The 27,374-nt window shown below is 47.5% G+C and overlaps 1 protein-coding gene across 5 annotated transcripts in view; it reads left to right on the top strand.

The window, feature by feature from the left end:
- SUSD4 (sushi domain containing 4) overlaps positions 1-27,374 on the top strand; it is a 133,811-nt gene that overhangs the window by 95,176 nt on the left and 11,261 nt on the right. For 2 of the 5 annotated variants that reach the window (XM_086345212.1, XM_086345211.1), the window contains 2 exons: positions 909-1,082; positions 5,315-5,503. In XM_086345212.1, the coding sequence (XP_086201338.1) occupies positions 909-1,082; positions 5,315-5,503 (363 nt within the window). Of the gene's footprint in view, positions 1-908; positions 1,083-5,314; positions 5,504-7,336; positions 7,475-27,374 lie in introns of those variants that run through there. The other 3 variants (XM_086345208.1, XM_086345210.1, XM_086345213.1) reach the window with 2 other exon arrangements.

A 27,374-nucleotide genomic window follows, 5' to 3' on the forward strand; every position in this document is an offset into this window, starting at 1 on the left:
CCTCCATCTGCCCCTGCCTTGACAGCTGGGCAGATTGTCCCATGTTCCGTCTTCCCAAAATAACGAAACAGTGTATAGGTCGGGGTGTGCTGTGTCTGTGCTGACACAGTCAGTCGTGTCCGACTCTTTGCAACCCTATTAACTATAGCCCGCCAGGCTCCTCTGTCCATGGGATTCTCCAGGCAAGAATACTGGAGGGGGTTGCCATTGCCTTTTCCAATAGGTCGAGGTACCAGATCTTGACTCGTTCATGACAAGTGATGATTAGGGTTAGGGTTAGGGTTAGGAGACAGTAGCTGCTTCCTCTGAGCCTTTGTGATAGTGGCAGTACTAGGTGCTGCTCTAGTTATTCGAAATTATCTTTTTAAAAACAGATAAAGCGGATGGGAAATGCTAACAGCCAATACAGTCACAGCTCAGCCCCCTGCTGTTCTGCAAAGCCTATTTCCTTATCAGGCCCTGGCCCTGGCCCCCCAGGCAGAGGCAGCAGAGCTGGGTGAGACCAGCCAGCCAGGCTGTTTGGTGCTGTGTACCATCCACAGACGCCACCAAGTGGGCAACCCGCCGGACAGTTCAGGTGAACCCCCAGCTTTGGTCTTTCTTCATTCATTTCCAGAATTATCTGTAAGCTCAGCTGTAGGGTGGGAAGTGTTGAAGGCAGAAAACCAGCTTCCTTTTGGGCTTGGACCTCTGCACCCACAACTCCTCTTCCTGTTTCTTTGTGAAGAAGATTCTGCAGCTTCTACTGCTTCTCTTTGGGACCTGAGCCTTAGTGATAAATAAGGAACTGTTTATCAGATTGCTGTGTAGGTCGAGACCAAGTCTGAAAATAAGAGCTTTCTTGTGAAGCTGTGAACCACAATGGCTTTGAATTCCAAAAATAATGTATCCTTTTTGCACAATTGCAGATTGCCGCATCCCGCAAATTGAAGATGCTGAGATTCATAACAAGACATACAGACACGGAGATAAGCTAATCATCACTTGTCATGAAGGATTCAAGATCCGGTACCCTGACCTATACAATGTGGTTTCATTATGTCGTGATGACGGAACGTGGGACAATCTGCCCATCTGTCAAGGTAGGGGCAGATGGAGGCTGTGGTTCTCAGCTCTGCTTTGAGACTCGACTGCAGATCGAGTGCACGTTTCTCTAATAAGGTGGCAGTTGTTTAGTCGCTCAGTCATGTCCAACCCTTTGCGACCCCATGGACTGTAGCCTGCCAGGTTCTTCTGTCCATGGGATTCTCCAGGCAAGAATACTGGAGTGGGTTGCCGTGCCCTCCTCCAGGGGATCTTCCCAACCCAAGGATTGAACCCACATCTCCTGCATTGGCAGGTGGATTCTTGACCACTGAGCCACCTGGGAAGCTGGCAAATGACGAAGGGAAACACAGTGTCATGCACACACCGTGGTTCAGCCGTTCTGTACTCTGATCACCAAAGCTCTGTTTTTGGAATCTTCACATCGATCCCTGTGATTCTCTCTAGCTCCCTATACCCAGCTGTAAAGTTTAAAAGTTTAAATGGAAAGTACTTTATTCTTTAGAATGCTGGCTGTCTCCTTTATTCTAAGAAACCAAAAGTAGTTGCAGAATTAGGAGCTTTGTAACTGGGTTGTGAACACAATGATGAACTATTATATATTTAATGGAAATAACAGAGCATTTATACTGATTTCGGTTGTGGTACGAATATATTTAAAGCCAATCGTACAGAGGCCATTTTCTCTTAATAATGTTATCCTTTTTTATAATGCATGAGGAGCAGAAAAATAATCAAATTCAAATTTCATCCAAACCAGACGGTGAATATTTATCCTCTTGCATTTTTTAAATTTGCCTAGGCAGACACAGAGGGCCCTGTTTGTGAAAATAAGCCCTCCAGTTCACATTAATTCTGATTTTTATTTTTTGACATGTGACTTGGACCAAAGGACCAAGAAGCCCATGCATAATTCATCATCCAAGGGAGAGGGCGAGCAGCCTTATTTGCACCAAAAGCACTGGCATGTTAAAGTTGAGGCGGATGTCAACTTTCTGCTTGGAAATCAACACTGGCAGACTCTGATATTGCTTTGCACGCCCCATAGTTGGAAATAAATCATTTCCTCATGCGAGGGCTTGAGAGCCACGGCCCCTTGAAGAAACAAAGGCTCCAGGATTAGGAGGACCAAGACAGTCCAGGTCCTCACCTTCCTATATGTTCCCCGGAAACTTCCTGTGTTGTTGAGCTGTTATGCGTTACCTTGTTAAAGGAGATGCGTGATTTATTTGCACTGTCAGAGACTCACTCTCCTTAGAATCAGCAGGCGTCTTTTAGGTGGGGCTGTTTATCCGAATGAACTTTATTAACCACTGCTTCGCTCTGATCCTGCAGCGATATCCAAACCAAGATAATTATTTCGGGCTCCAAGCCCTTCTTGCTTTCACATCTTCCACTTTTCTTGTGGTTCTCCTACGCTTTCCATTTCCTTTTACGTCACGTAACTACAGGATGCTTCTTTATGAGTTCTTTTTGCCCCACTGATTTTCTTTTTTAAATGCCCTATGGTGATAGACGTCTTGGAGTGTCATCATTAGGAGTTCAAGTGCAGGCTTTTTCTTGCTCTGTCTGGGACCCCTTATGCCTCCACCACCACTTACTAGATCTCAGTCCTTAACACAGCTTTGATGGGGTTTTTTTCAACAACAAATGAGCTGGCTGCTAATCTCGAGAGGTGTGCTTCTTCTGAGAGCAATACAGCCTATGGCCACCGTCATCCCTCCTCAGAGCCCTTGGTCCCCACAGAGGAGGTGCCCCTGTTCTGGGCCCTGATCCCCCTTCCAGCCCCTGCACCTCCCTCCCATCCTCACAGACACAGCAGGGTTGCTGTAGAGAGTCTGACACCTCTGGAGTCCCTGGGGGGAATATAATTGGCCCTTCGAGTGACATTTCATCCTGTAATTTTTATTTGCACCTATAGATCCAGGGGTTAAAGCCTGAGGAGCCTTCTCTCTATTATCTCAAAGTGCAAATAGAAATCACATTCACCTATTGAGTCGAAGCCAGTTTTCTACTGTATTTTTAGGACAGGCTGTCAGAGACCAAGAGTGGCGTAGCTTTCCTTCTCTGATTAGCTGCACATGTTACAACCCCTACTTCCATCTCCTTTTGGGGTTGGATGGGGGACTGTCCCAAGGCCATTCCCCTGTTTTAGGAGATGCTTCCTTCTCCCTGTGGGTCAGAGTCAGTTTTTTACTTAGGGGATACACTTACCCACGTGGGGAGCTTAGAACTGCACTCCTTCCCAGGAGGGGGAATGGGCACCCAAATGTGCTCACTCATTTGAACCCTGCTCAGGAGTTATAACACCTTCCCTGTTTGTGTTGATTTGCTTATCTTCCCCCCCCCCTCAGTTACTGATCCTGTTTATTCCTGATTGCAAGCTTCCCTCCCCCCATTTCTCTTTTGCCATGAACACTGTCAGTTTTCAGCTCAAAAAAAAAAAAAAGAAAAAAAATTATTCGGAACTTCAGTGGTTAAGACTCTGCAGTTCCAATACAGGGGCTACAGTTTCGATCCCTGGTTGGGGAACAAAGATCTCACATGCTGTGTGGTCAGCCAAAAACTAATTTTTAAAAAATTAAAAAAAAATCATTTAAGGCTGTTGGGACTGCCAGAAAGAATGGCCTAACACCATGTGTTTATGATCTGGTCCATCCTGAGTGTGGCTGGTTCCGGGCAGGGATCTTTGGGGTCTATGGGGTCTTCAGGGCTCTGGGACACCAGGCTGCAGTGGGGCAGGTTGACACTGGCACAGCCCCAGAGTGAATACCTCCTGCGTTCTATACCCCCTCATTCACTCTGGTCCTGCCCTGATATGGATGTCACATCCTGGGGCACTGACCCAAGCAGTTCACTCAACACAGAGCCTCTCTATCACTTGTAATATGCCACAAAGTCAGCTTAGGAGAGGAATTCCATCACTCGCTGCTGTGCGTGCGCGATATAATTTGTACTTGGTGATTGAAAGGGAAAGTAGATATTCCCATTATCCGTTATTTACTTCACACACAATTAGTTCTCTCTGGGAAGAGCACCAGCTCTGCAGCTCTCATTATTCCCTCCAGTGAAACTGCTGAAGCCAATAAGAAACTCCATGATCACAGCGGATGCCACACCAAGAGGGATGCTGTACTACGGGGAATGTTCCACTGGGCTGCACAGCCTTCAGGACAAAAAGGCAGCTACTGATTTACAGAAGGAGGCATCCAGGTCTCATGCGCAATCAGATGGCACACAGAACTCTGTGCACAGACTCGCTGTAGCAGGTCTGCACAAAGCCCGGTGCCCCCAGCAGCAGCCACAGCGGCAGCACCTGCAAACCTTTAGCAGTGCTGATGCTTGAGCTCCACGTGGACCCAGCGAACCAGCAGCTCAGGGGGTGGGGCCCAGTGTCTGTCCCATACCAGCCGTCTCTATGGGTAGCTCTCAAGTTTGAGAACCACTGCCCTACATGCTGCTTTCCTAGTTCACCTAAAACACAGCTGGATTTTTCAAAATTTTCCTTGCAATGTGTCAGGCAGGTGTCAATTCAATCAGTTGTTGCCCTGGAATCCAGTTTGCATCCCAACATTGGTGGCTCAGATGGTAAAGAATCTGCCTGCAATGCAGGAGACCCAGGCTTGATGCCTGGGTCAGAAAGATCCTCTGGAAAAAGGAATGGCAACCCACTCCAGTGTTCTGGCCTGGAGAATTCCATGGACAGAGGAGGTTGGCGGGCTCAGTCCATGGGGCTGCAAAGAGTCAGACATGACTGAGAGACCAACACACACACATTCTCAAGCCACCACCCGCTGAAACGGTTGGAATGTCTCTTGTTTCTGTGGCACGTTAGTTGTTCTCAGCCCTGATGGCCACTTGAAGGTTACTTGGGGAGCTTTAAAAAAAAGATAGGCGTGCCCAGGCTGTGCATCAGCCTTGGGCACAGAGCCAGCTATTGGTGTTTTTAAAAATTTCCTCAGATGATTGTAATGAGCAGCCAGGGCTGGGACCACCAGCCAAGCGGTCCTGAGCCTTAGCCACACCTCCCTTTACTTCTTCCCTACTTGTCTGACCCTCTTGGAGCCACTTGCAACTATAAAAGGAAATGCCTGCTTTAGAAAGATAGTAAATACAGAGATAAGGAGGTCTGAGCATACAAGGTGCACAGTCCTCAGAGGCTGTGCCACGTGTACAGTGGGGGAATCCAAAAGATGTATAGTGCTTTGTCTTTCAGGTATATGAAGGTAGCCTCATAAAGTTACTTACCCTTGTCTTTCCCACATCACAGGCTGTCTGAGACCACTTGCCTCTTCTAATGGCTACGTGAACATCTCCGAGTTCCAGACCTCCTTCCCAGTGGGAACTGTCATCTCCTATCACTGCTTCCCTGGATTCAAACTCGAGGGGTCAGAGTATCTTGAATGCTTGCACAACCTTATCTGGTCGTCCAGCCCACCCCGGTGCCTTGCTCTGGAAGGTAACACATCTTATCCTTGTGGAAGTTGAATTTTGGCTTATTAAAGTGGAGGTTTCCATAGGAGGTGAAGAGCTGAGAAATTACGATCAGCAAAAACTTTTGTTCCCTGAGTACACATTGCTTGCCTCCGTCCCGAGCAGAGGCAGCAAGCCTGGTCATCTGCCATGAAGCAGTACTTAAACAGCCAGACATAAAACTGGCTTCCCCCATCCTTAGGCTTAAAGGGGACGAAAGAGAAAAGTTTCAAGCGTCAAAGGTTAAACTGCAAAATATTGCAAAGTTAAATGAGATGTCTTCAAAAATTAATTTCTCTGCACCAAACGAAAACAGATTGTATTATGGCATCGTTAATCTCACCCCTCGTTTTATTGTTGTGTCAATGTTTCTTCCTATTTCCATGCGTTTTATGGCTTGGCTGTAAATGTTTTGCTGCAAGCACACACTCGGAAGCCTGAAACCAAGAGATCTTTCCTGCTCGTTTTGGTTAAATATATGTGTTTATTTTTGAGTGTGGTTCACTTAAAGACCACTAATCAGTAGTATGACATAGTGGCCATGGAGGTGGGGGGCAGGGGGCGGGAGTCAAAGCATCCACTGCCAGAATCAAGCCAGTGTCTGTGATTGCAGAGTTTTAAAAACTTCCTAGGCAAGTTGGGCCTGCTGGCTCAGCTTTCACTTTAATTCAGGTCTTGAAATTATGACTGAAGGAAACACATACTGATTTACTTCTTGGCATCTGAATACAGTGGGCAGGAGGGGGAAGAAAAAATGGAGAAATATGGGAAGAGGAAAAAAATGAAAGGAAATCTCTAATCAGGAACGCCTCCAAAACCCATCTGTAGCTTTTCTTGGGAAACAAATCAAAACAGAATAGAACGTAGAAACCAGCAAGTTCTTACAAGCACCATCTCCACGCACGTACCTCAGTGTAGGATGAGGTTAAGATGGGAGGTGTGTTGGGGGTGGAGGGCAGTGATCAGCGCTATCTCCTAAGGAAGACCATGAATTAGAGTGGGTTGGCTGGAGCCATGGAGCCTCCTTGAAGGGGAAGGGAGAAGAGATGAAAGGGAGGGGCGCCTGGTGCTTGGAGAAATGAGGTTGCCAGCCTGGGCCATCAGTGGTCCTGTTCTCCTAGGCTGGTAAGTGGAGCCCCCACTCACCCCTACTTCCCACCCATCCTAAATCTCCTAGGGGATCAGAGCCTACTTATAGAGATGTCAGATAAAGTACCAAAAACCAGTTAAATCTGAATTTCAGATAAACAACAAATAATTGTTTAATATGAACATGTCCTAAATATTGGGTGGCCCTTACTTATGGACAACAATTACTCTTTGTAATTTTTGTTTATCGGAACTTCAGCGATAACTCAGTGTCCTATATTTTCATTTGTGAAATCTGGCAACCCTAGCCTAGAAGGAGAAGGTCATCCCCTCTGTTTCCACAGGGAACCACCGCTGGCAGGTGAGGTGAGCACAGGCTGCCGAAGAATGCAGGCTTTTCTGGTTCCTGGAGGTTTCTCCCTGCTCTGATAACCAGAACTAGAGGACTGGTTATTAAAGATATCATGATACGATTTTATCCATTTGAAATGCCTGTCTTCAAATCTTTTCAAGTTTGGTTTAAATGTATTTCAAACCATCATATTCTGAGCTTCATTTGGGGACTTTGAAAGCAGTTTTTCTGGAGCTTAGGGAGTATGATGTGAATAGGCATAAAACAAACTCTCACTTTAAGGGGCAAAGAGTTAAGGTTATAAACGGGAGGCTGTGACTGACTTCTGATTGGAAATGAGTCTCATGGCTTAAAACCTGTTTCCTTTTCCTCTGCCAGCCTGTGCTGTGATGGAGGGGGACACTAAAAGTCCAGGTGACAGCTGCCTGTGATGAGAAAGCCACCTAATACCGTTTTTTCCTCCATAATAAAGAAGTCTTTATATCTTTATTTTCAATAAATACATGTTTCTTTCAATTACCTGATGCAATTAGTTTGTGAGACCTTTAAATGGTACCCTGGCTAAAGGCACCAAAGGCATGATTCTGAGAGATGCAGAGTGGACTAAAGGACTTTTTGTCCCATGACTTGATAGGAACTGGGTAAGTTAAGCAGTGTGTTAAAATAAAACGTAAGGATGCATGAAAAGCGTATCCAGATACACCTGGGTATTAGAGTTTCTATAACTCTTACTTGAATTGTGTGTCATCTTATTCAAGGGCTGTGCCTTGTTTATGCAAATTGTCAAAGGGTATTCAACATAGACGCACTATCCCAAGGGAATCTACCCACCTCATTAATACATCACCCCCTTCTTTTTTCTTCATGGCAGAATGAAAATGATTGCACTGTGCTGTGAGATCATGATGCTCTTGGGGACTTTGAAATATTAGGCTGTCTGACCCCTGAAGTGACCAGGTCTGCACAGCTGGGCTGGGGAAGCCTTTCTCTGTGAACTTTTTTTATCCCCTTCCCTATCTTGTCTCCCTACTAATCCATCAATCCATCACGTGTCAGTGTACCTGTCACTGCCGCTTCCTCCACCCCCGGAGCTTTTTTCCTAAGCTGCTACCAGCCTGAAGATGGGATCACCAGGATGGTCATGCAGGTGCTGTGGGCCATTGATTACAGTGTTAATTATCATCCAACTGGCTGAGTTCACATCCTGAGTCTCCTACTTAAACAGTTTGACTCAGGGCAAGTCACTTAGCTTCTATCAGTCTCTATGTCCTTGCTTATAAAGTGGGGGAGATGATTATACTTGTGGGACTATGAGGGTCCAGTGTGATAACAAATGTAACACTTATAATGAAGGGCTGGATACATGGTAGGTGGTCAATTAAGTGTCCATCATTATTACTGCTCTTAGAGTCACAATAAAGAAGACTCTGGGCCTGGCTGTGAATGAAGTACCCAGGGCTTTATGCATTTACACTGTGACATTGTTTTGGTCGTTCAGATTCAGTTTTGGTTACTTGCATACTCTTTTTTTCCCTCCACCTTCAAAGCCAGCAGCATAGCGTCTTCCAACCTCCCTCCTCTCTGACCTCTGCTTCCCTTATTCTTTTCTCAAAATTACTGGCATACTTGTAACTGTGTTCGTATTAACATGAATCCCAGATAATAGGAGGAAATATTAAGCAGTAATAAGAATTGCTGTGAATCTTGAGAGCTTACTATGTGTCAGAATGTTTGACACAGTGTCTCATTTAGTCCTCCTATTGCCTTTGTGAGACAAGTACTTTTTTTTTAAAGTATTTATTTATTCAGCTGCTCCAGGGTCTTAGTTGTGGCACACAGGATCTTTGATTTTTGTTGCCATGTGAGGGATATAGTTTCCTGACTGGGGATCGGAAACCCAGGCCCCCTCCCTGCATTGGGAACTTAGAGTCCTAGGCACTGGGCAACCAATAAAGTCCTGACAAATACTATTTTTAATCCCATTTTACTGATGAGCAAAGCCAGGTTTCTAAAGATTCAGTAACTCACCCAAGGTCACACGGCTCCTAAGTGGGGGAATGGGGACTCAAATGTGGATCTTTGCCATCCAAAGCTCATGCTCTTCATCACCAAGGTACATTATCTGATTATGCATTATTCAGTTTGTTCTGATTTCTTTGCAATTCTTACAGCTATTTTTGTTAAAGCATCAAAAAATTCAGAAGAGTGATCACATAGCAAGGGGTTTGTCCTTCTAGTCCAGTTGGCCTCCCTGCAGAACTCCTAGCTTCAGGGGGTCATGAGTCCAAAGGAGACCCTGCTGCCCAGTAGGGGGCATAGAGCCCTCCCCACTGCTCCCCCAAGTGCCCACTGGTCACCCCATTACAGCAGAGCCTCACTTCAGCCTCAGGGCTGATCAGGGATTGTGTCCCCTTTCGCAGACCTAGAGACTGACACCTCGAAGGGTGTCAGGGGCCTGACTTCCACACCTCCAGTTCTGGGCTGGGCTCTTTCTACCTCGTGGTGCCTCCCCGCTCTAGTGGCCTGGAGCAGGCTTTGCTGGTTCCAGCGTCACGTGGCAGCTGTCACACTCAGTGTCAGCAATCCCATCATTGAGGTCTGGCTTCATGAAGGACTTGATAATTTGAAAGGAAAGGCTCTGACAGCTTCACCAAGGGTGGCAAGGATTCCAAGGCCCAGTAGAAAGTTGTGGGTGATGTGTTTCAAGGTCTGGACTGTAGTTCCCAGCTTATGTCTGTTTTCCCACAGCCAGGTTCTGGGTGGGGAGGGGAAAACACCTGAAATCATAATATTTTGGACCAGAATGTGGCTACATCATTTTAAAATACATGAATATATAAATTTGAGCCTGGAAGGAGCCCCTTGGGCTTCTGTGTTCTGGTCTGTCTCACTGTAGGTCTGAGAGCTTTTCCTTATCTCTGTGTATCTTAATTTTTTCCATTCTTAGGCCATCTTCATCTCTGAGGCTCTCATCTCTCTCTTTCGCACATACGTACATGTACACACACACACACTGAATCCAGGCAATCTTTAAAAAAAAACTATGACAGTGAGTGTGGGCCATTTCTCATTTGTAAGTGCTAAGAACTTGGTTTACATTGTCAGCAGTGTTTATTGAACACCTGGTGGGCACAGAGAAACACCAAATTGGGCTCTGGGGAATTATAAAGAAAGAAAAGAACATCATTCCTTACTGTGAAGAGCTTACAGTTTAATGGGGAGACTAAGATGACAAATCCCATTCCCTGGAGATGAGCGTCATCACAGATGGCACCAAGTATGCCTACAGCTAACTTTCCCAGGGGGCCGGTGCATGCTTCTGCTTTGGACAGGGTGGAAGGGAAGTTCTGATAGGTGGCATTACAATTGTAAAATGAAAATTTATATCTGAGGTTTATGAGTTTTGGGGTTCTTTTCCCTGGAGATCAAACAGAATCATGTTTGTGTGTGTGTGTGTGTGTTGGCTTTGGGAAAAGAGAAAGGGTCTAAATATTTCACTCATCCGCAAGGACCATGCATTTTGAAGCTCTATAGAGCTCATTAGCCAAGGCAACATGCATTAATGTGTGTGCGGAGTATGCTGGCCCAGTGGTTTGAAGGTGGAGAATAGGAGGAGATTGATTTCATCCACTATGACTTAGGTGGGGGCTTCCCCAGTGCTGACCTTTCAAAGCAAACCTCACCTTATTAGAAGCTTAATATCCAAAACATTTTGCTTTTAAATCCAACCAGTTCCCAAACTCAGAATGCCCAAACCAGTTCCCCAGGCCTGCCCCTTACCATCCATTTCACTGCTCAATAGTCAGAGATGGAAGCTTAATCAGTTTCAGATTTAGTTACAAGGAAGGCAACAACATTATTTCCGAAGAACCTTCTAGTGCTCAGGGTTTCTTTTAGGTCGGCATCCTTACATAAGAAAAGAAGGAGAAATAAGAAACAGAAAAGCCTTGTTTGGCCAAGTATGAAATAACTTGAAAAGTTCCAGTTTGGGATCAAAACTCAAAGCCAGGTTGGATGGAGAGAGATCCCAGCTCCAGAGCGGCCCTTGGCCTTTGCAAGGTCCTTTCCTCCAGAGTCAAACCCTCTTTCTGGGACAAGAGGCAGCAGTAAGCGTCTCCCCTTCTAGGAGCCCTGCCTTCGCCCAGAAGCGCCTCGGGACTTTAAACGAATCCTGTGTAGAAACAAGAAAGACGGCAGAGGAGCCCAGGCCTCCTCAGATAAGACCTGCCCTGTGTCTTATCCTTGGTGGATAACATTCCAAGGAATAATCACAGTCTGCCCTGTGCCAAGGTGGTTCCCATTCTACAAAAGGAAAATTCAAAGCACAGAAAGGAGACCTGGCCTGGTCTGAAGAAGGCTGCAGTAAATTACTATCCGTGGTGAGATCACCTATTACTGTGTCACCCCGTAAACCATAGTCAGACACGCTACCACAGAGCTGTGCTTCCCAGGCCTGGAAAACAGGAAAATCGCAGGTCCTCCCCTGTCTCCAATACTTTGGCCACCTGAGGAGAAGAGCCGACACATTGGAAAAGACCCTGATGCTGGAAAAGATTGAAGGCAGGAGGAGAAGGGGAGGACAGAGGATAAGATGGTTGGATGGCATTATCGATTCAATGGACGTGAGTTTGAGCAAACTCTGGGAGACAGTGAAGGACAAGGAAGCCTGACCTGCTATAGTCCATGGGGGTCGCAAAAGAGTTGGACACAACTTAGGGGCTGAACGACCTCCGTCATGTGACATTAGCTGGGGAGAAACCCTGCCCGAAGCCACGTGGAGGTCGCCTTGTGACCCCAGAACCATCTTCTGCCATCTGGGCACATATGTGAGTGCACCACCTCTCCTGGTTCCCGACTGTGAAAACTCCTGTATCTGGCAATGTTTGTATTACAGCCACCTTGCCTGTGACCCTCACGGGGTTTTTTATTAGAGGGAGATGCAAAATAGCAAGCAGCCTTGGTAATTTATTGTTCACAAGCAATAGTAAATTACCCTAATACCTTTTCCATGTACTGTTCATACATTACAGCGGAGTGATTACCAGAAAATAGCCGCCTGCGTGTCCTACCAGAGCTTCTCGGGCCTCACTGTGCTTAATTCTCCTCTGTCTCTTTTCTTTACACAAGCAGTAATTGCCACTCTAGCATCTTCCTCTTCTCGGGCACATGTCTCCTTGTACTCAAGAGTAGATTGTGCTGTGGCATCAAGAAGCTTCATTATTCTTTCCTTTTTTTTTCCCCTTCTATATTGAATCCAGAAATACTGATCGTTCTGTCCTAAGGAAACCAAGAGACCTTGTTCCTGTTTTTCAAGTGGAACCAAGTTCTCAGGCTTCCCAGCTATTACATTATAGGCTCTTTTTCCCTTGAATTGTAAGACTCCTGATCTGATACATAGCCCTGGACTGCCCCCATCATCCTCTCTCTCCAGGCCCGTAGCCCCTTGGCAGACTCCGTCAGGCACTTTCCCTTCCTTTTAATCTCCTTGGAAACATGTAACCATCAACCCTCCAGCTCTCTGGGGCTCCTGAGATTTTTTTTTTTCACCTCATTCAATTGCAGAGATTTTACACTGATGTCAAAGAAGAGAAGTGATTCTCTTCCTACCAAAGAGGAGCAAAGGGGGCAAGAGTTCTGGATTGGTGTCTCCCACCAAATCAAGGAAAGACGATATCATCAATGGGGGACTCGGCTACCCCTCCCCCACCACACTGTCACATTCAGAGCTGGGGTCCCAGCAGAGGGGCTCTGGTGTATCTTCTCCAAGGCCCCCACCCCTCAGCTCTCACCCAGGCAGAAAGCCTGTCCTGGGGCAGGGTGAAGGCCCCAGGGGAAGCAGTGGACCTGATGCCAGGCACCATCACTCCCATCTTTATGGAAATGTGTCCTGGGTGCAAGGCACAGGGGTGGGGTTGAATCATCAGAAGCCCTTATGCTGTGGCTCTATTGAAGCCCTTTGTCAGACTGTGTCAGTAAGAATGCTGCAAGTTTTCTGTAGGGGAAGCCACTCATATAAAACAAGAATCCTACACACAGGCTTCTCCCTGGCTCACGGTTCTGAACTGGTCTGAATTCCCCACCTTCGCATGGCTGGGATATCTGAGATCTTTCACCCCTGTTTTGCAGGCTAGGATGCATTCTAGGGGGCAAGGGTGTGGGGACAAGTCTCTTTCACTCACTGAGTTCATGGTTCTCGCTAAAATGTATTTCTGCTTTGCCTTATAGTCTCCTCATATTTTTGGAAAGCTCACAGGCATGCAAGCAGAGTTCTTTATTTTGTGATGTTTAAATGTCAGGTCAGTGAAAGGACCGCACAGCTAAGCAACGACAAAGCTACAGCGAGTGGTTTGAGCTGCTCGCTAGTGGCAGGAGGGTGACTTCATCACACTCAGAAAATAGATGGGCCGATACAAATGGGAAAATCTTGGTGTTTGTCCTTAAACTCGAGAATATCTTCTCTGTCCCTGCTCCAGACAGGATTTATTTCCTTCTTTCCTCTCTGGAAACTTAGATGACTTGTATTTCATAGTAATAAAACCTCTTGCAATCAGGTGCAACACAGAAGGTAATAAATCCCTTCAGTCACTCCCTGCCTTTTGCAGACCGAAGAGTCACTGGGAAGTATTTGGCAGGGTGATTTGGGGGTCATTCCTCCCCAGTGTCTGCCCCAGCCCCCCTTTTCTTCACAAGTGACTACCAAATTTCCTTCTTCTCCCTAAAGTGAGTAGACACTTGGGATGACTGGCAGGTAGAGTAGTCATACCTTTACATCTCTTAGTGTCTTAGGTCATTCTTCTTTTTTTTGGGGGGGGTGGTGCGTAGAACCTATAACATAATACCTGTGTTGGCAATCATTTTCTCCTTCTGTACTGGTGGTTTTGTACAGGAGGGTTTTTGGTTGTTTGGGAGTTTGTTTTTACAAAAAGATGGTTGTTATTGCTTTGTTGCTAAGTCGTGTCTGACTCTTTGCAGCCCTCTGGACTGAAGACCACCAGGCTCCTCTGTCCATGGGATTTCCCAAGCAAGAAGACTGGAGGGGGGTGCCATTTCCTTCTCCAAGGGATCTTCCAGACCCAGGGATCAAACCCACATCTCATGCATTGGCAGGTGGATTCTTCGCCACCGAGCTACCAGGGGAAAAGATGGTGCCCAACTCTAAACTGTGTCCAGTTTTCCCTAAAGTTAAAGCCCTTAGTGGAGATCTGATCATCGGATCTCTCCTCTTCCTCCCTGGGGGTCCTGCAGAAAAGTCTAGGATTTTCTCATATTCTGGCCAGCTTCTTCGATAGATGAGAACCTAATGCATTTTCTACCACTGTCTGCTCCACTCATGGGAAGGGATATAATAGGTCCAGCATTAAGGAGGTGGAAACAGCTGAAGGCGGAAACAGCTGGAATTTTAGAACGAAGCCAATTATACTGGATTTCAGATTTTAAAACTAGTCCTTAGCTCAGGAGATCACAGGCAAACAACTGTGCCGACACCAATCTGTATTTTCCTGCCATAAATATCTTATTGCGAGGGAAATGTTTTTGAATTGAAAAGAAAAGTAAATTTATCAGACGCTGGGAAGTCAAGAACTCTATAGACAACCATGACTAAACTCACATATAATAGGACCCTTTGTGTGTGTGCGGAGTCACTTCAGTCATGTCCGACTCTGTGCAACCCTACGGACTGCAGCCTGCCAGGCTCCTCTGTCCGTGGGATTCTCCAGGCAAGAATATTGCAGTGGTTGCCATGCCCTCCTCCAGGGGATCTTCCTGGCCCAGGGGTCGAACCCATGTTTCCTGTGTCTCTAGCACTGGCAGGCATGTTCTTTACCACTAGCACCACTTGGGAAGCCCAAGAAGACCTTTGCCCTCCCATATTACTTGACCTGTTCAAAGATCCTGTGGTCCTTACAGTTAACTGTAAGTGACTCTCTACTGTTCCCAAAGCAAAGGCTCCCTATCCTGGTTCCTGCCAGCACTGCCCAAAGAGAGGAATGACTGGTATCTCCCCAAGGAGCCTTTAAGGTACCAGGCCCGGGATGCGGTCTCCCTGCATGACTCTTACTCCACTCTGTCACTAACACACAGCTCAGGAAATAACCACTTTCAGGTACACAACTTTTTTTGTTTTCACTTCCCTTTGAGAAAATCTTGGTGTCTAATTATTTCTGTGAGACATCCTGACATTAGCCAGCAAACCCTCCTGTTGTCCCTGGTTCTTTCCCTGTGGACCTGGCCCAAGGGCTTGGCCACTTCCTCCCAGGCCAAGGATAGATGCATGCTGCACTAGCTCCCACAACATAGCAAAGGCTGGGGACTTAAGTGTCTTCCTCATGGTTCTGGGGGCTAGAAGTCCAAAATCCCAAGTGCTGACAGGACCATGGTCCTTTGGGGACTCGAGGTAGAATTCTTCCTTCTAGAGGTAGCCTTGCCATCCCTTGGCTTATAGCAACACCATTCCAATCTCTACCTCTCTCATCACGTGGTGCTCCCCCTGTGAGGTTGTCTTCACATATCTTCCTTCGGTGTGTTTCTTCTCCTATTATAAGGATGCCTATCATATTGTATTAAGGTCCCACCTACTGTAACATGACCTCATCTTAACTTGATTACATCTGCTATACACCCAATTTCCAAATGAAGTTATATTTACAGGTACCTGGGATTAGGACTTCAACAAAACTTTTGGAGCAACACAACTCAACCCACACCTTGCCTTGACTTGAGAAGAAACAGATGCCCCTTGTGTCTTCTTTCTGCCTCTTATTGCTGTTGTTCATTCGCTAAGTCATGTCTGACTCTTTGCAGCCCCATGGCTTCCCTGTCCTTCACTATCTCCCCGAGCTGGCTCAAACTCCTGTCCATCGAGTCGGTGATGCCATCCATCCCCTGCTGTCCCCTTCTCCTCCTGCCTTCAATCTTTCCCAGCATCAGGGTCTTTTCCAATGAATTGGCTTTTGGCATCAGGTGGCCAAAGTATTGGAGCTTCAGCTTCAGCATCAGTCCTTCCAATGAATATTCAGGGTTGATTTCCTTTAGGATTGAGTGGTTTGATCTCCTTGCAGTCCAAGGGACTCTCAAGAGTCTTCTCCAACACCACAGTTCAGAAGTATCAGTTCTTCGGTGCTCAGCCTTCTTTCTGGTCCAACTCTTACATCTGTACATGACTACTGGGAAAATAATAGCTATATCAAGTTTAAAGGGCCATCTGTAAAGCTTCCCAAACCCCAGTTGGCCTGCATTCTTGGACTCTCCTAAGCCCTGTCCTGAGCCCATTCTCGTCAGGGCCTGTCTATAGCATCTGTCACACACTCATGTGTGAAACAGGAGTGCTCTGTGTCCATCAGGATTCCCCCCATCACCTTTCTTCTATCTCTAGAGGCTCCAAGGCTTTTCCAGACTCTAATCCCACTTCTCACAGCCCACATCTTAGCAGATCAAGAAACCATTGCTCTTACACCTGGTCTTTGGGTGACCGACATGCCCTTGCCCCATGGCAAGACTCCAGGAGAGAGCACAGCTTCAGGGTAAGCCTTCTTGCAGGTCAGATCCTAGATGCTCTGTTTATTTGTCTGACCTTTGACAAGTAACTTCCCTTTCTTGAATCCCAGGTCCTTTCTCTGTGTGAATGAGCCCATAGCAGCATCTGCTCTGCAGAATGGTTGTTAGGATGAAGTGGAACAGTACGTGTATGCTGCTCTCACTGGAGGAGCTTGTTGAAAGTTGTCGTTGTCTTTTCTGCTTGTAGTTTCTCTCGTTGGCTCATAATGTAACTACTATGTATACATAAGATTGTTACCAATAATAGTAGCTGTCTGTTTATCAGGCATCTGTTTTTGTGTCAGGCACTGTGCTTGCTGATTTACAGCTACTAGTTCTAATTTTTATAAAAGCTCTACAGTGTAGGTGTTACTATTCCCGTTTTACAGATGATGGAAACGAAAACTACTTCAGAAAGAGGTTAAATGAAATGCCCAAGGTCACGTAGCTCCTAAGTGTTTGAGCCAAGATTCGAACCCAAGAAAATGTGCTTTGCACTATGTAAGGCTGCCTTAGGGTCTTTCGTTCATCCACTGATGTGTTATGCCTTCCTGGCCTTTTTCACACTCTCCTTTCCTGTTCTTCTAGCTGAATTTCCCCCCTTTTTTCAGTTTTCATTGTCCACAACTTCTAAGCCAGCAGTTTTCAAATACATTCAGATGTCAGAAGAGCGTGGTACTTTTCACAGACTAGCTTTTTTTTTTTTAACAGAACACTAAGAAATACCGTGTAAGCCTTAGAAGTACTTGTGCTAGGAGGAAACATAGCTGTTTATTTTCTATGTACGGTATAGGACCATACACAAAAGTATACACGGGTACACACATACATTCACTCACACTCAGCTAGGAGCCAGGCATAAGGAAGGGCTTCCCATTATCAGGAACTTGCTACTCAATTCTGTTTTCCTTCATCTGCTGGGATTTGATTACAGAAAAGAGCAAGAAGGCATGAGAAATTTAATAAAACATTTATGGGATAAAAGCTTGAAATGCAGAAAATCAATACATTGAAGTATCAGCATGGTTCCTTTGTCCAATTTATGGGAAAGGAACTTAAAAATACACTGGCAACATTGTATATTCAGCATGATCTCTCAGCGGGAGGGGTTTGCTAATTGCAAGGAGAGGTGGGAGGGATCCACCCTAAATGCTGGCTTCCCTATGGGCTTTCTGGGTTAACTTGTGTGTCCCTGTGCGTGCTCAGTCATGTCCAACTCTTTTCGACCCCATGGACTGTAGTGTGCCAGGCTCCTCTGTCCATGGGATTCTCCAGGCATGAATGAACCCACTGGAGTGGGTTACCATTTCTTACTCCAGGGGATCTTCCCAACCCAGGGATCAAACCCGAGTCTCTTGTGTCTCCTGCATTGGCAGGCAGATTCTTTACTACTGGGCCATCTGTGTGAAAGCCCCACACACCTTTTTCATCCTGGGCCCCGGATTTCTCTCCCTTTCAAGTTAAGGACTTCCTTGGTCCAGTGATTAAGACTCTGAACTTCCAATGCAGGGGGCATGGGCTCCATCCCTGATTAGGGAAATAAGATCCCACATGCCATATAGAGCTGCCAAAAAAAAAAAATAAATAGAATTAAATTTTTCTTAAAAAAGTCAAACCTGCCTCTGGTGGGAGAAATCTGGATGATTTTTTTAAAAAATTAAGATGCCCTGATAGCCATCAGATGTTCCAAGAGTAGGAATCCTATTTGCAAAGACATTCCCAGACAACCAAACACTTTGACACCACAGATGTCTTGTGATTTATTTTCGTGTCATGGTGAGTGAGGCTAAACTCAGCGTAGCCTCTGGTCTTCAAGTCACTACAAAGAACGAAGAGTAGTACCTCATCGGTACCCAAAAACACGTGTTGGCTTTAGATGCTGACGCCAGCCTCCCTCCGCTGCCCGAAACTGTCAGAGCAAATCATGGTTTTATACCTGCTCCCTCACCTGTGCGCTCCTGCATGTTTTCAGTATGTCTCCAAAACCAGGCACACTTCGGGGTTCTTATGTGAAACCATATTTTTTGTTTTTGGCATTGAAGTTTCCTGGTCCTCATCAGACGCATTGTGTCTTTCTTCAGGGACACCGTAATGTGGTGACTCTGAGATGAAAAGCAGGCCAGAACCCCTCCTTTGGGGCTGCTGAATAATACTGATCTTAAATTTCATCTGTCTGCATGTCTCTGAGCAAGTCAACACAATGTTCTATCCGATCTGGAAATAAGCAAAGGTCCAGCCTCCTCATTTGCTTCCTTGAGTGCACACATTTATTGGCCTTTTGTGTTGTTACAACAAAACCAAAGTGGAAAATGTTACATGCGGTATAATGTTTATTGATTTTCCCTGAGCTGAAAGCAAGGTTTTGGACGTAGCCTTGGAAACAGCTATGATTTTGGCATGGAGGGTGCCAGCCAGCTTCCTGGAATCATTACTGCCAGACTTGGAACCAGCCAGTACAGTGGCAGTTCTGATTATTGGAAGCCAGCAGCAGTCCTGAAGGCAGAGGTTTGCCTGGTTCCGTCCGTGGATAGAGCAATGCCTGCTCTCTTCCTCTAGAGCTGCTGCAACATCATGGTGCTGGTCTTAAGATGGTGATGCCTTTGGACTTGAGACACAGAATCGCCAGCCGGCGCACCACCTCCCCATGCTCTGCCAGGCCAGCTGAGGGCCAGAGTCTATATTAAGAGTGACTTCTCTCTCCTCATCACCGCTGAGCTCAGCTACAAAGCTTCCTCGAGGTCTGGGCAGCGCTTCTCAGACTGGACTGTGTGTGTGAATCACGTGGGAATCTTTCTAAAATGAAGTTTCTGATTCAGGAAGCCTGGGGTTTGGCTTTAAATTATGCATTTTCTAATAAGCTCCTGGCTGATCCCAAAGCTGATGGTCCATGGACGGCAGTTGGAAAACAAGGGTCTCATGGAAGTAAAGACTCCAACCCGATGCCATAGCAATTTAATTCTCTGGCTCTACTGCATGTTGTAAGCCTTCCATCCCAGAAGGCGAGAACAGAGGAAAATTCATCTCCCCAGCTTTCAACTCTGACCACCCAGGGGAAGCATCTGGGCAACTTTGAAGACCTGGCCACACTGAGGACCCACCCCAGACCAGTTAGAGCTGATGTGCAGGGTTGAAGGACCACTGACTGAAATCACCAAGATGCTCTTCAGATGTAGTGCTAACATGGCAGGGAGGGTGGGTACCCGTCTTTTTAGCAGTGAACTGCAGGAAAGTGAGTTCCATACTGTATGTATGGTAGACTCATTCCTAGAACAAGGTTTCCAAAAGAGAATATTGGCTTGAACAAAATAGAAGCATATTTTCACATGTGAAATCAGTGTGTGAGGGTGAGCCAGTGCCTCCTTTGCATGCAGTCATTCAGGAGCCAGTGGAGCCTCTGCTGTTTTTGAGGTGCAGTTTCTAAGGACCCTTTGGGGGGTTGTCTCATTCTAGAGCCAGAAGCTTGGGAGAGTTCCGTGGATCAGACCTGGAGGAGGATTTATCACTTCTGTTCATATTCCATTGACGAGAACACAGAGAAAGAAAGGATGCTGGGCAGACAGCTCTGTGCCCAGGAAGAAGAGGGGAATGGGATTGTGGGAGCAGCTGGCAGCCACCAGCACCAGCCCTGTGGGGTTGATCTGGGGACACACAGTGACGGGCTGGCTCCTCCCTATGTGAGGACCAGCGGGGGCTGGGTGGCGCACGGACCTTTGGAAGACTAAGAATGGAAACAGGCAATCCAAATACCTGGGCTCATGGCTCAGAAGGATTAAAACAAATAATTAGCACTTGTCATGTTCTACATTCTTCTGTCTCCCACCCCCCCACCAAAATAATTTCTGTGAATGTTCATGAGACACACAGACTATTTTTAAACTTCATTTTCCTCTTCTGCACATAATGAAATATATAAATGGGTGAAGGACTGTGATAAGGGATGTATAATTCTCAGCTTTAAGTCTCCCCTCCCCAGGCAATGCCTCACTTCACACTGCCTTCAGAGAGTGAGAGCCTTCAGACCGAAAGTTCCCCACATCTCCACCACCCTGGCTTTGATCCACTCGTCCCTGCGTGCAGCTCTGGTTTCCTCCCGCTCCTGTCAAAGGCCAGTCTGTCCATTGATGGACACAGGACCAGAGGTCCTTTCACCTTCATGATGCCCTTGCGTTCCCCCTCCAACCCTGCATCGCCAGCCTGGTCCTCCGCGTTGGTCTGCTCCCATAGAAGACATATAACCAAGGTCCACAGCGCCTATGGGGGTGGGCGGGGTCCCCGCCCCGCCCTCAAGCCATCCTATTGGCTGCTCCTGTGCAGCCAGTCTCCCATTGGACTCTCTATAGCTCTGTCATTCCCACCGCAACCCTCCTCAGCTCACACTGCCCCTCTTCCTCTGGCCACTCATCACTCTACTGAAATCACTTACCTCAAGGCCAGCAGGGACTAACATGTGGCCAAATCCAGGGTCCCTATCCTGTCTCCATCTTTCTCAGCTTGCTGGAAACTACTCCTCCTGCTCAGAAGTTTTCCTATCTTAGTTTCAGGTGATTCAGTGGTAAAGGATCTGCCTGCATTGCAGGAGACACAGGTTCTGTCTCTGGGTCAGGAAGATCCCCTGGATGAGGAAATAGCAACCGGCTCCAGTATTCTGGCCTGGAGAATCCCATGGACAGAGGAGCCTGGTGGGGCTACAGTCCATGGGACCTCAAAGAGTTGGACATGACTGAAGCAAATGAGCATGCATGCATGCATCTTAGTTTTGGTGGTCCATCCCAGTCTGCTTAGCCAGTCAGTCTCTTTTTCCCTCAACTGATTTCTCAGTCTTTCGATGGGGACCCCTCCTCTTTTCTCTCCATCTTCTCTTCCTGGGTGAGTTCACCCAGTCTTGTGGATTTGAGTCTTATCTCTAAGCTCATCACTCCTGAATGTGGGTTTTTGTGTTTTTTTGGCCTTGCCGGGTATCTTGTGAGATCCCAGTTTCCTGACCAGAGATTGAACCCAGGCCGTGACGGTGAAAGCCCTGAGGCCTAACCACCCAGCTACCAGGGAACTCCCCGATGCTTGAGTTCTTTAGTGACCATGGGCACTTTCTCCTGCTGCCTGATCGACACCCAGATGACTGTCTCACTGGCAGCTCAGATGTAACCAGTGCAAAGCCAGACTCTCACTACCTCTCACTTCACACAAAAGAAAGAAACAAAAACCTGACGTGGTGGACAGTATCACCGTCTTACCAGGTGCTGATGGCAGAAATCTGGGGTCATCCTGGGTTTTTCCCTTGGCCCCAAACTCCATCTCTCAGTAGGTCCTGTTGTAGAAACAGAGGGTTCTAAAATAGATTCCATCACTCTCCTTCTCACTGTGTTCCTGCCACGTCTGGGTCCAGGAGGCCACCGTCCTCTGTCACCCGGTCGTGGCAGCAGCTACCTGACAGCCTCCTCACCTCCATCCCTGCTCCCTGGCTTCCACAGAGGAGCTGGCGCTTCCTGGTGAAGACAGGTCTATGCCGGCTCTTGCCAGTGTCCCTGACACTCAGGATAAAATCTCTGCTTCCTGCCACGGGGCCCAGGGGGCCGCCCCCACACGCCCTGGCTGCCTCTTCACCCTCGCTGTGCAGCCCCTCCCCTGTCCTGTCATGGCCACCATCCCTTCCTCCCTTCAAGCCTCCAGCTTGCCCCCTCGTGTGTCACACCCTCTGCCCGGGACGTTCCTCCCCGCACATCTTTGACCACCTGTCCCAGATCAGGGTCCTTGCCTTCAGCTGCTCTGATTTCTGGGGGATCCTCAGTTTCTTCATTGTGGGGTGCACACAGCCACTGTCCTCTGTCCCTTCTCCATCCCTAAAGGGAGCAAGGTGGCCTGGCCTTTTTTTAAGTTTTTGTACTCTTGGTTCTCTAATCCCCTGTCAGGACCAGCTTACATTTGGGCGTCTTGTGTGTAAAAGAACATCCGGCTTCCTTTGGTCCTAGGCGCCTTCTAGACCCTTGGGGGCAGGTTGCCCATGCCGCCTCCTGTGTGTGAGACTTAATGTGGGGTTGATGTCTTTTCCAACAGACAGAGGCCAGGCCTCCTCCAGCCACATCAATATTCATTTGTTTACTTACTTATCCTCTGTCTCTCCTAGGCCCCAGGAGGACAGAATCAATATCATTATCTAGTTTCAGTGGTGGTCCAAGAAATATGTAAGTAAGTGAATTAAGAAATGAGCAAGGGACTTCCCTGGTGGTCCAGTGGTTAAGAATCCACCTTGCAGTGCAGGGGACATGGGTTCAATCCCTGGTTCGGGAACTTGGATCTTGCAGGCTGCAGTGCAACTAAACCCACACGTCACAGCTGCTGAGCCAAAGCACCCCAACTAGAGAATCTGTGCATTGCAACAAAAGACCCCATGTGCTGCAACTAAGACCCAACGCAGCCAAATAAGTAAATATTTTTTAAAAATTAAAGAAAGGAGTGAAAGACTATAAGCAGGATACTTGAACAAGAACGTGAAGAGGCTTTTCCTTCAGAGGGTCTGAAATACAGCCTGTCCGGGTAAAATCACTTCCTATATCTATGCCCAGGCAGGTGCTCCAGTGCTGATAACGCAAAACAGACAGAGGTGCTTGAGGAATCTTTTTTTTTTTTTTTTTGCACTTAGACATATATCAGCCTTTCCTTCCAGCTTCATTTCCCTCAGGCAATAGGCTTAGTTAACCTTTCCCAAGTTCAGACAGTGGGTGTAGGGACCCGAATGGATGGAAGGACAGGAGGGAAGCTGTTTGGGATTGATTTGCGTGTAAGCAAATGGAAATGCTCCAGCCACACACGGGTGGGTGCGTGATGTGGGCCCACCGTACACAAGATGGCATTTGTTGCCTGACTGTGGAGCCCTCTGACCCCTCCACCCTCATGTCCTGTGGTCAGCCACACTCATCAGAGAGGCCAAGAGTCCCCTATAGGAACCATCAGAGGCTGGAGAGATGGAATTGGTGACTTGGGTAGGAGAAGGCAGCCCTTCCCTTCCTTCTTCCCACCCCCTACCACCAGGCATCCTGCCGCTAGGTGGAAAGGGCTCTTTCTGGGGCCAGAGCTGAAGGTGAGGGGCAGGAGGAGCCTCTAAGAGTGATGCTAGGGGCCTCGGCAATGTGTGGGAGCATTTGGGGTTGTTCCAGTGCCCTGGAGGTGCTGCTTGTATCTCCTGGGCAGCCAGAGACTTAAACCCCTGTGGTTCATGAGACCGCCCGTCCCTCAAGGAAGCACTGCCTGCCCCAGGTGCCACCGCAGCCCCACGGAGAGGCTCTGTGGGGCTCAACCCTGGCTTCTTCTGGGTTTGCTGAGATGCTGTGTAATATTAAGGAAGGAATCTGATTTCTCCTGACCCTGTAAAGGCTGCTCCTATAAAGGGGAGATGGTGGGTGGGCTGTCTTCTCTCGGGAAGACTGAAGAGTGGGTTTCCAGAGGGGCAGTCCTTCCGAGTCTGGGTGTGTGAGCTTTGGTCCAGCACAGAGCAGCCAGGCCACCCTGGACCCACTGATGCCCATCCATGGAGGCCACTGCCCATGGCCGTCACTGGGCCAGGTCTGCAAAACTTCCGTAACTCTTTGAAGAGCCTGCAGAGATTTTTTCCAGCTGAGGAATAGAATCTTCCCGAGTTTCATTCGTACCCATGTTTCAGGAGGAAGTCCTGAGCATCTTCTCGCTCATCCCCCTACCCCTGCCTCATGCTTCATTGGCCATGCCTCAGATTGGCAGCTGCTGAATTTTACTCTAACATTGGGTTTAATTCTCTCCCCACCCCCACATTTACCTTTCCTCAACTAGCACCCCACAACTCTGCTCTAAATGCTGTCCAAATGCATTAAAGGATGTTCAAGTTAAACATGCATTTCACCAGATACCCTATTGCCCCAGATCTGCACACCTGTTAGGTGCATCGTGGGAGGAGACAAACAGCCTTGTCCCAAACGTGTTAGGAACTTTGACCTCTTTATTTCAGTGTATGTCTTTTCTTTTCTTTTTTTTAACACCAAAAATATTTTGTATTAACAATGTTGTGATAGTTCCAGGTGAATAGCGAAGGGACTCGGCCATACATCTATCAGTGTATTTCTTAGAGTCAGGACTGGCAAAGCCCTGTCGCCTTTTACTAAGACATCTGGATGTGAAAGTGTTAGTCACTCAGTCTTGTTTGACTCTTTGCCACCCGCATGGACTATAGCCCACCAGGCTCCTCTGCCATGGCATTCTCCAGGCAAGAATACTGGAGTGGGCTGCCATTTCCTTCTCCAGGGGATCTTCCTGACCCAGGGATCACACCCACGTCTCTCATGTCTCCTGCATTGGCTGATGGGTTCTTGCCATCTGAGCCACTGGGAAGCCATCATGCACACCGATCTTTGTGCTGTGCTTTGTTGTCATGAAGCTTTGATTAACTTACTATCGCGTCTCAACATTTTCCCCTGCTAAAGAACAGGGATCAGAAATGGCATGAACATGGCCTCTCTTTGCCCGTGGGAGAGTGATGGGGGAGGAGGCGGCCTCTGGCTTGTCATGAAGACTCTGCAGTTTTCATTCACTTGATTCGCAGGTGTTTATTAAAAAATAGTGCAGGATGCTGTCGGAGTGACAGTTTACAAGACACAGTCCCTGCTCTGAGAGAGTTGACAGATCTGTGTAAGTAGGAGGAGTAGAAAATGTTCAAAGTGCCTGGGAATTCTGAGATCATGCCTGGTGGTCCGGAGGGCTTGGTGAGGAAGCTGGTGTTTGTGCTGGAATTAAACCTAAATAGGTGGAAATAGCCAGAAGTGGGTGAGGAAGGACACTCAGCAGGTGGTGAGGGGGGCTCCTAAAGAAGGGGAGAGGAGGCTGCCGGAGGGGTGCTGAGGAGGCTGGGTGGGAAGGAGGGCTTACTTAGGAGAAATCATAGGCCTGTGCCTGGCATTTCCAGCCCCAACTCTGGCCATCCCAGGGCAGACTGAGGTTCCCAGAGCCCTGCACCCCAGCTTCCACCCCTCAGTCCAGCCCATAAGAGACTAGCTATGGTGGTAACTGTACTCTGCAGCCATGTGGGTAGGTAGGAATTTTCCTGCTGATCAGGAAGGAGCCATCGCCCTCATCATAATGCCAGGGGCAGAGTGGTGACTCCAGGTAGACAGTAATTATGGTCCATTTCCAGCCGAGCCTCAGCCAATTCACTTGCATTCCGCCTGCAGCCACCCAAGGTTCAGACTTCAAGTTTCACAAAACCCATAACTGTTGCTAATAATTTCTGAAGTTGTGAGAAACATTTAGAAAAAAATAGAATTGATGGAGAATTTTTGTTCACACCACCCACGGGTTTTCGCGGGTTATTATTTTGCCTAGAACTAGCAACTGCTAAGCCTGAGCCTCCAACTGAGCCTAAGCGAGTGCTTAGGAAGGGCAGTTGCCCTTTGATCAACCAGAAATTCTAGGCACTACTGTGCTGTTTCTGTGCTAACTTCCTGTCTGCCTCTCAGGGACAGTAAGAGAGGACAGGGGTAGCAGAACTCACTTTAACCCCATGGCGTTGTTTACTTGCTGTCGTGTCTGACTCTTTGTGACCCCATTGACTGTATCCTGCCAGGCTCTTCTGTCCATGGGATTCTCCAGGCAAGAATACTGGAGTGGGTTGCCATTTCCTTCTCCAGGGGATCTTCCTGAACCAGGGATTGAATCCGCATCTCCTTCATCTCCTTTATTGACAGGTGGATTCTTTACCATTGAGCCACCAGGGAAGCCCTTAACCCCATGGTGAGAGCCTGTGATGAGAGGAGGAGTTCCCTGAGCTTAAGATAACCCCAAACTGTTATTTTAAAATAAGCTTCCCAAGTTTATAATTAACTTCCAAGTTAAAAGAACACTCCCCACCTTCTGTGCATACCAGGATGCATAGGGGGTTCCTTTTCAGCAAAGTTGATGGCCAGCCAGGTGCAATTGCTAGAAACACTGCAAAATGTGAAGATAAATGTTTCTACTTAGGGGGCAAATACATCTCTATTAGCAACCGATTATGACATTCTCAGAGTCAAAGCCTCTACCCTGGATGGTTTTTATCTGGCCTCTGAGAAAACCTGCTGGTGAGATGCTTCCTGATTCCCTCCAGGCATGTTTGGAGCCCACCTGCTGCAATCCAGATATCCTGATTGTACAGGGTCTGGTAGTGCCTGGCGCAGGAGGGTGGCCTGGGCACCCAGCGAGTTTGGACACCAGTGACCCGGAGCGCTGTTATTTGTTAAGTGCCTGTTGTGGTCTGGACTCTTGTGTTACGTACGTTCCATGCACTTTCTAATCCTCACAACAACCCTAGGAGTTAGGAATTGTTTCCTTCACTACATGGGTGGGGAAGCTAAAGCCCAAAGAAGTTAAGCAAACTGCCTAACCCCCCTGACTTGGCAGTGCAGAGCTGGGATTTGAACATGAATTTGGGACCCTCCATGCCCGAATGCACATGCTGTACCACCCACCTCCTTTTTTGAATACAGGACCCAGTCAGCCCAGGCCTTCCTCAGCACATCAGGGACCACCTGCCTCAGTGTCCAGGTGATGATTTGAACAGCTCTTTATCCTCCAAGTGAGGGAAAATGCTGCTGAAAACTGTTGACCAGAAAAAAGAAAAAAAACGCACAACCTGAGAGCTGTGAGTTCAGTTTGATTTGGGGCCAAATGAGGACTGTAGCCTGGGAAATGGACTCTCAGATAGCTCCGAGGAACTGTTCTGAAGAGGAGAGGGGCGGTCAGTACATATGTGACTTTGGTGACAAGGGATGCGTGCAGGCAAGCACAGGTCTTGGCAGAAGCTTGCTGCCAGTCACCAGAAGCAGATGTCCCCATTAATGATTTTGATGCTTTTCTTGATGTGAGAAGATGCAAGACATTGGGCTCA

The sequence above is a fragment of the Bos grunniens genome, chromosome 16 (genome assembly GCF_055505025.1).
Source record: "Bos grunniens cultivar Pamir isolate PY7600 chromosome 16, Bosgru_T2T1.0, whole genome shotgun sequence".
Lineage (NCBI taxonomy): Eukaryota > Metazoa > Chordata > Mammalia > Artiodactyla > Bovidae > Bos > Bos grunniens.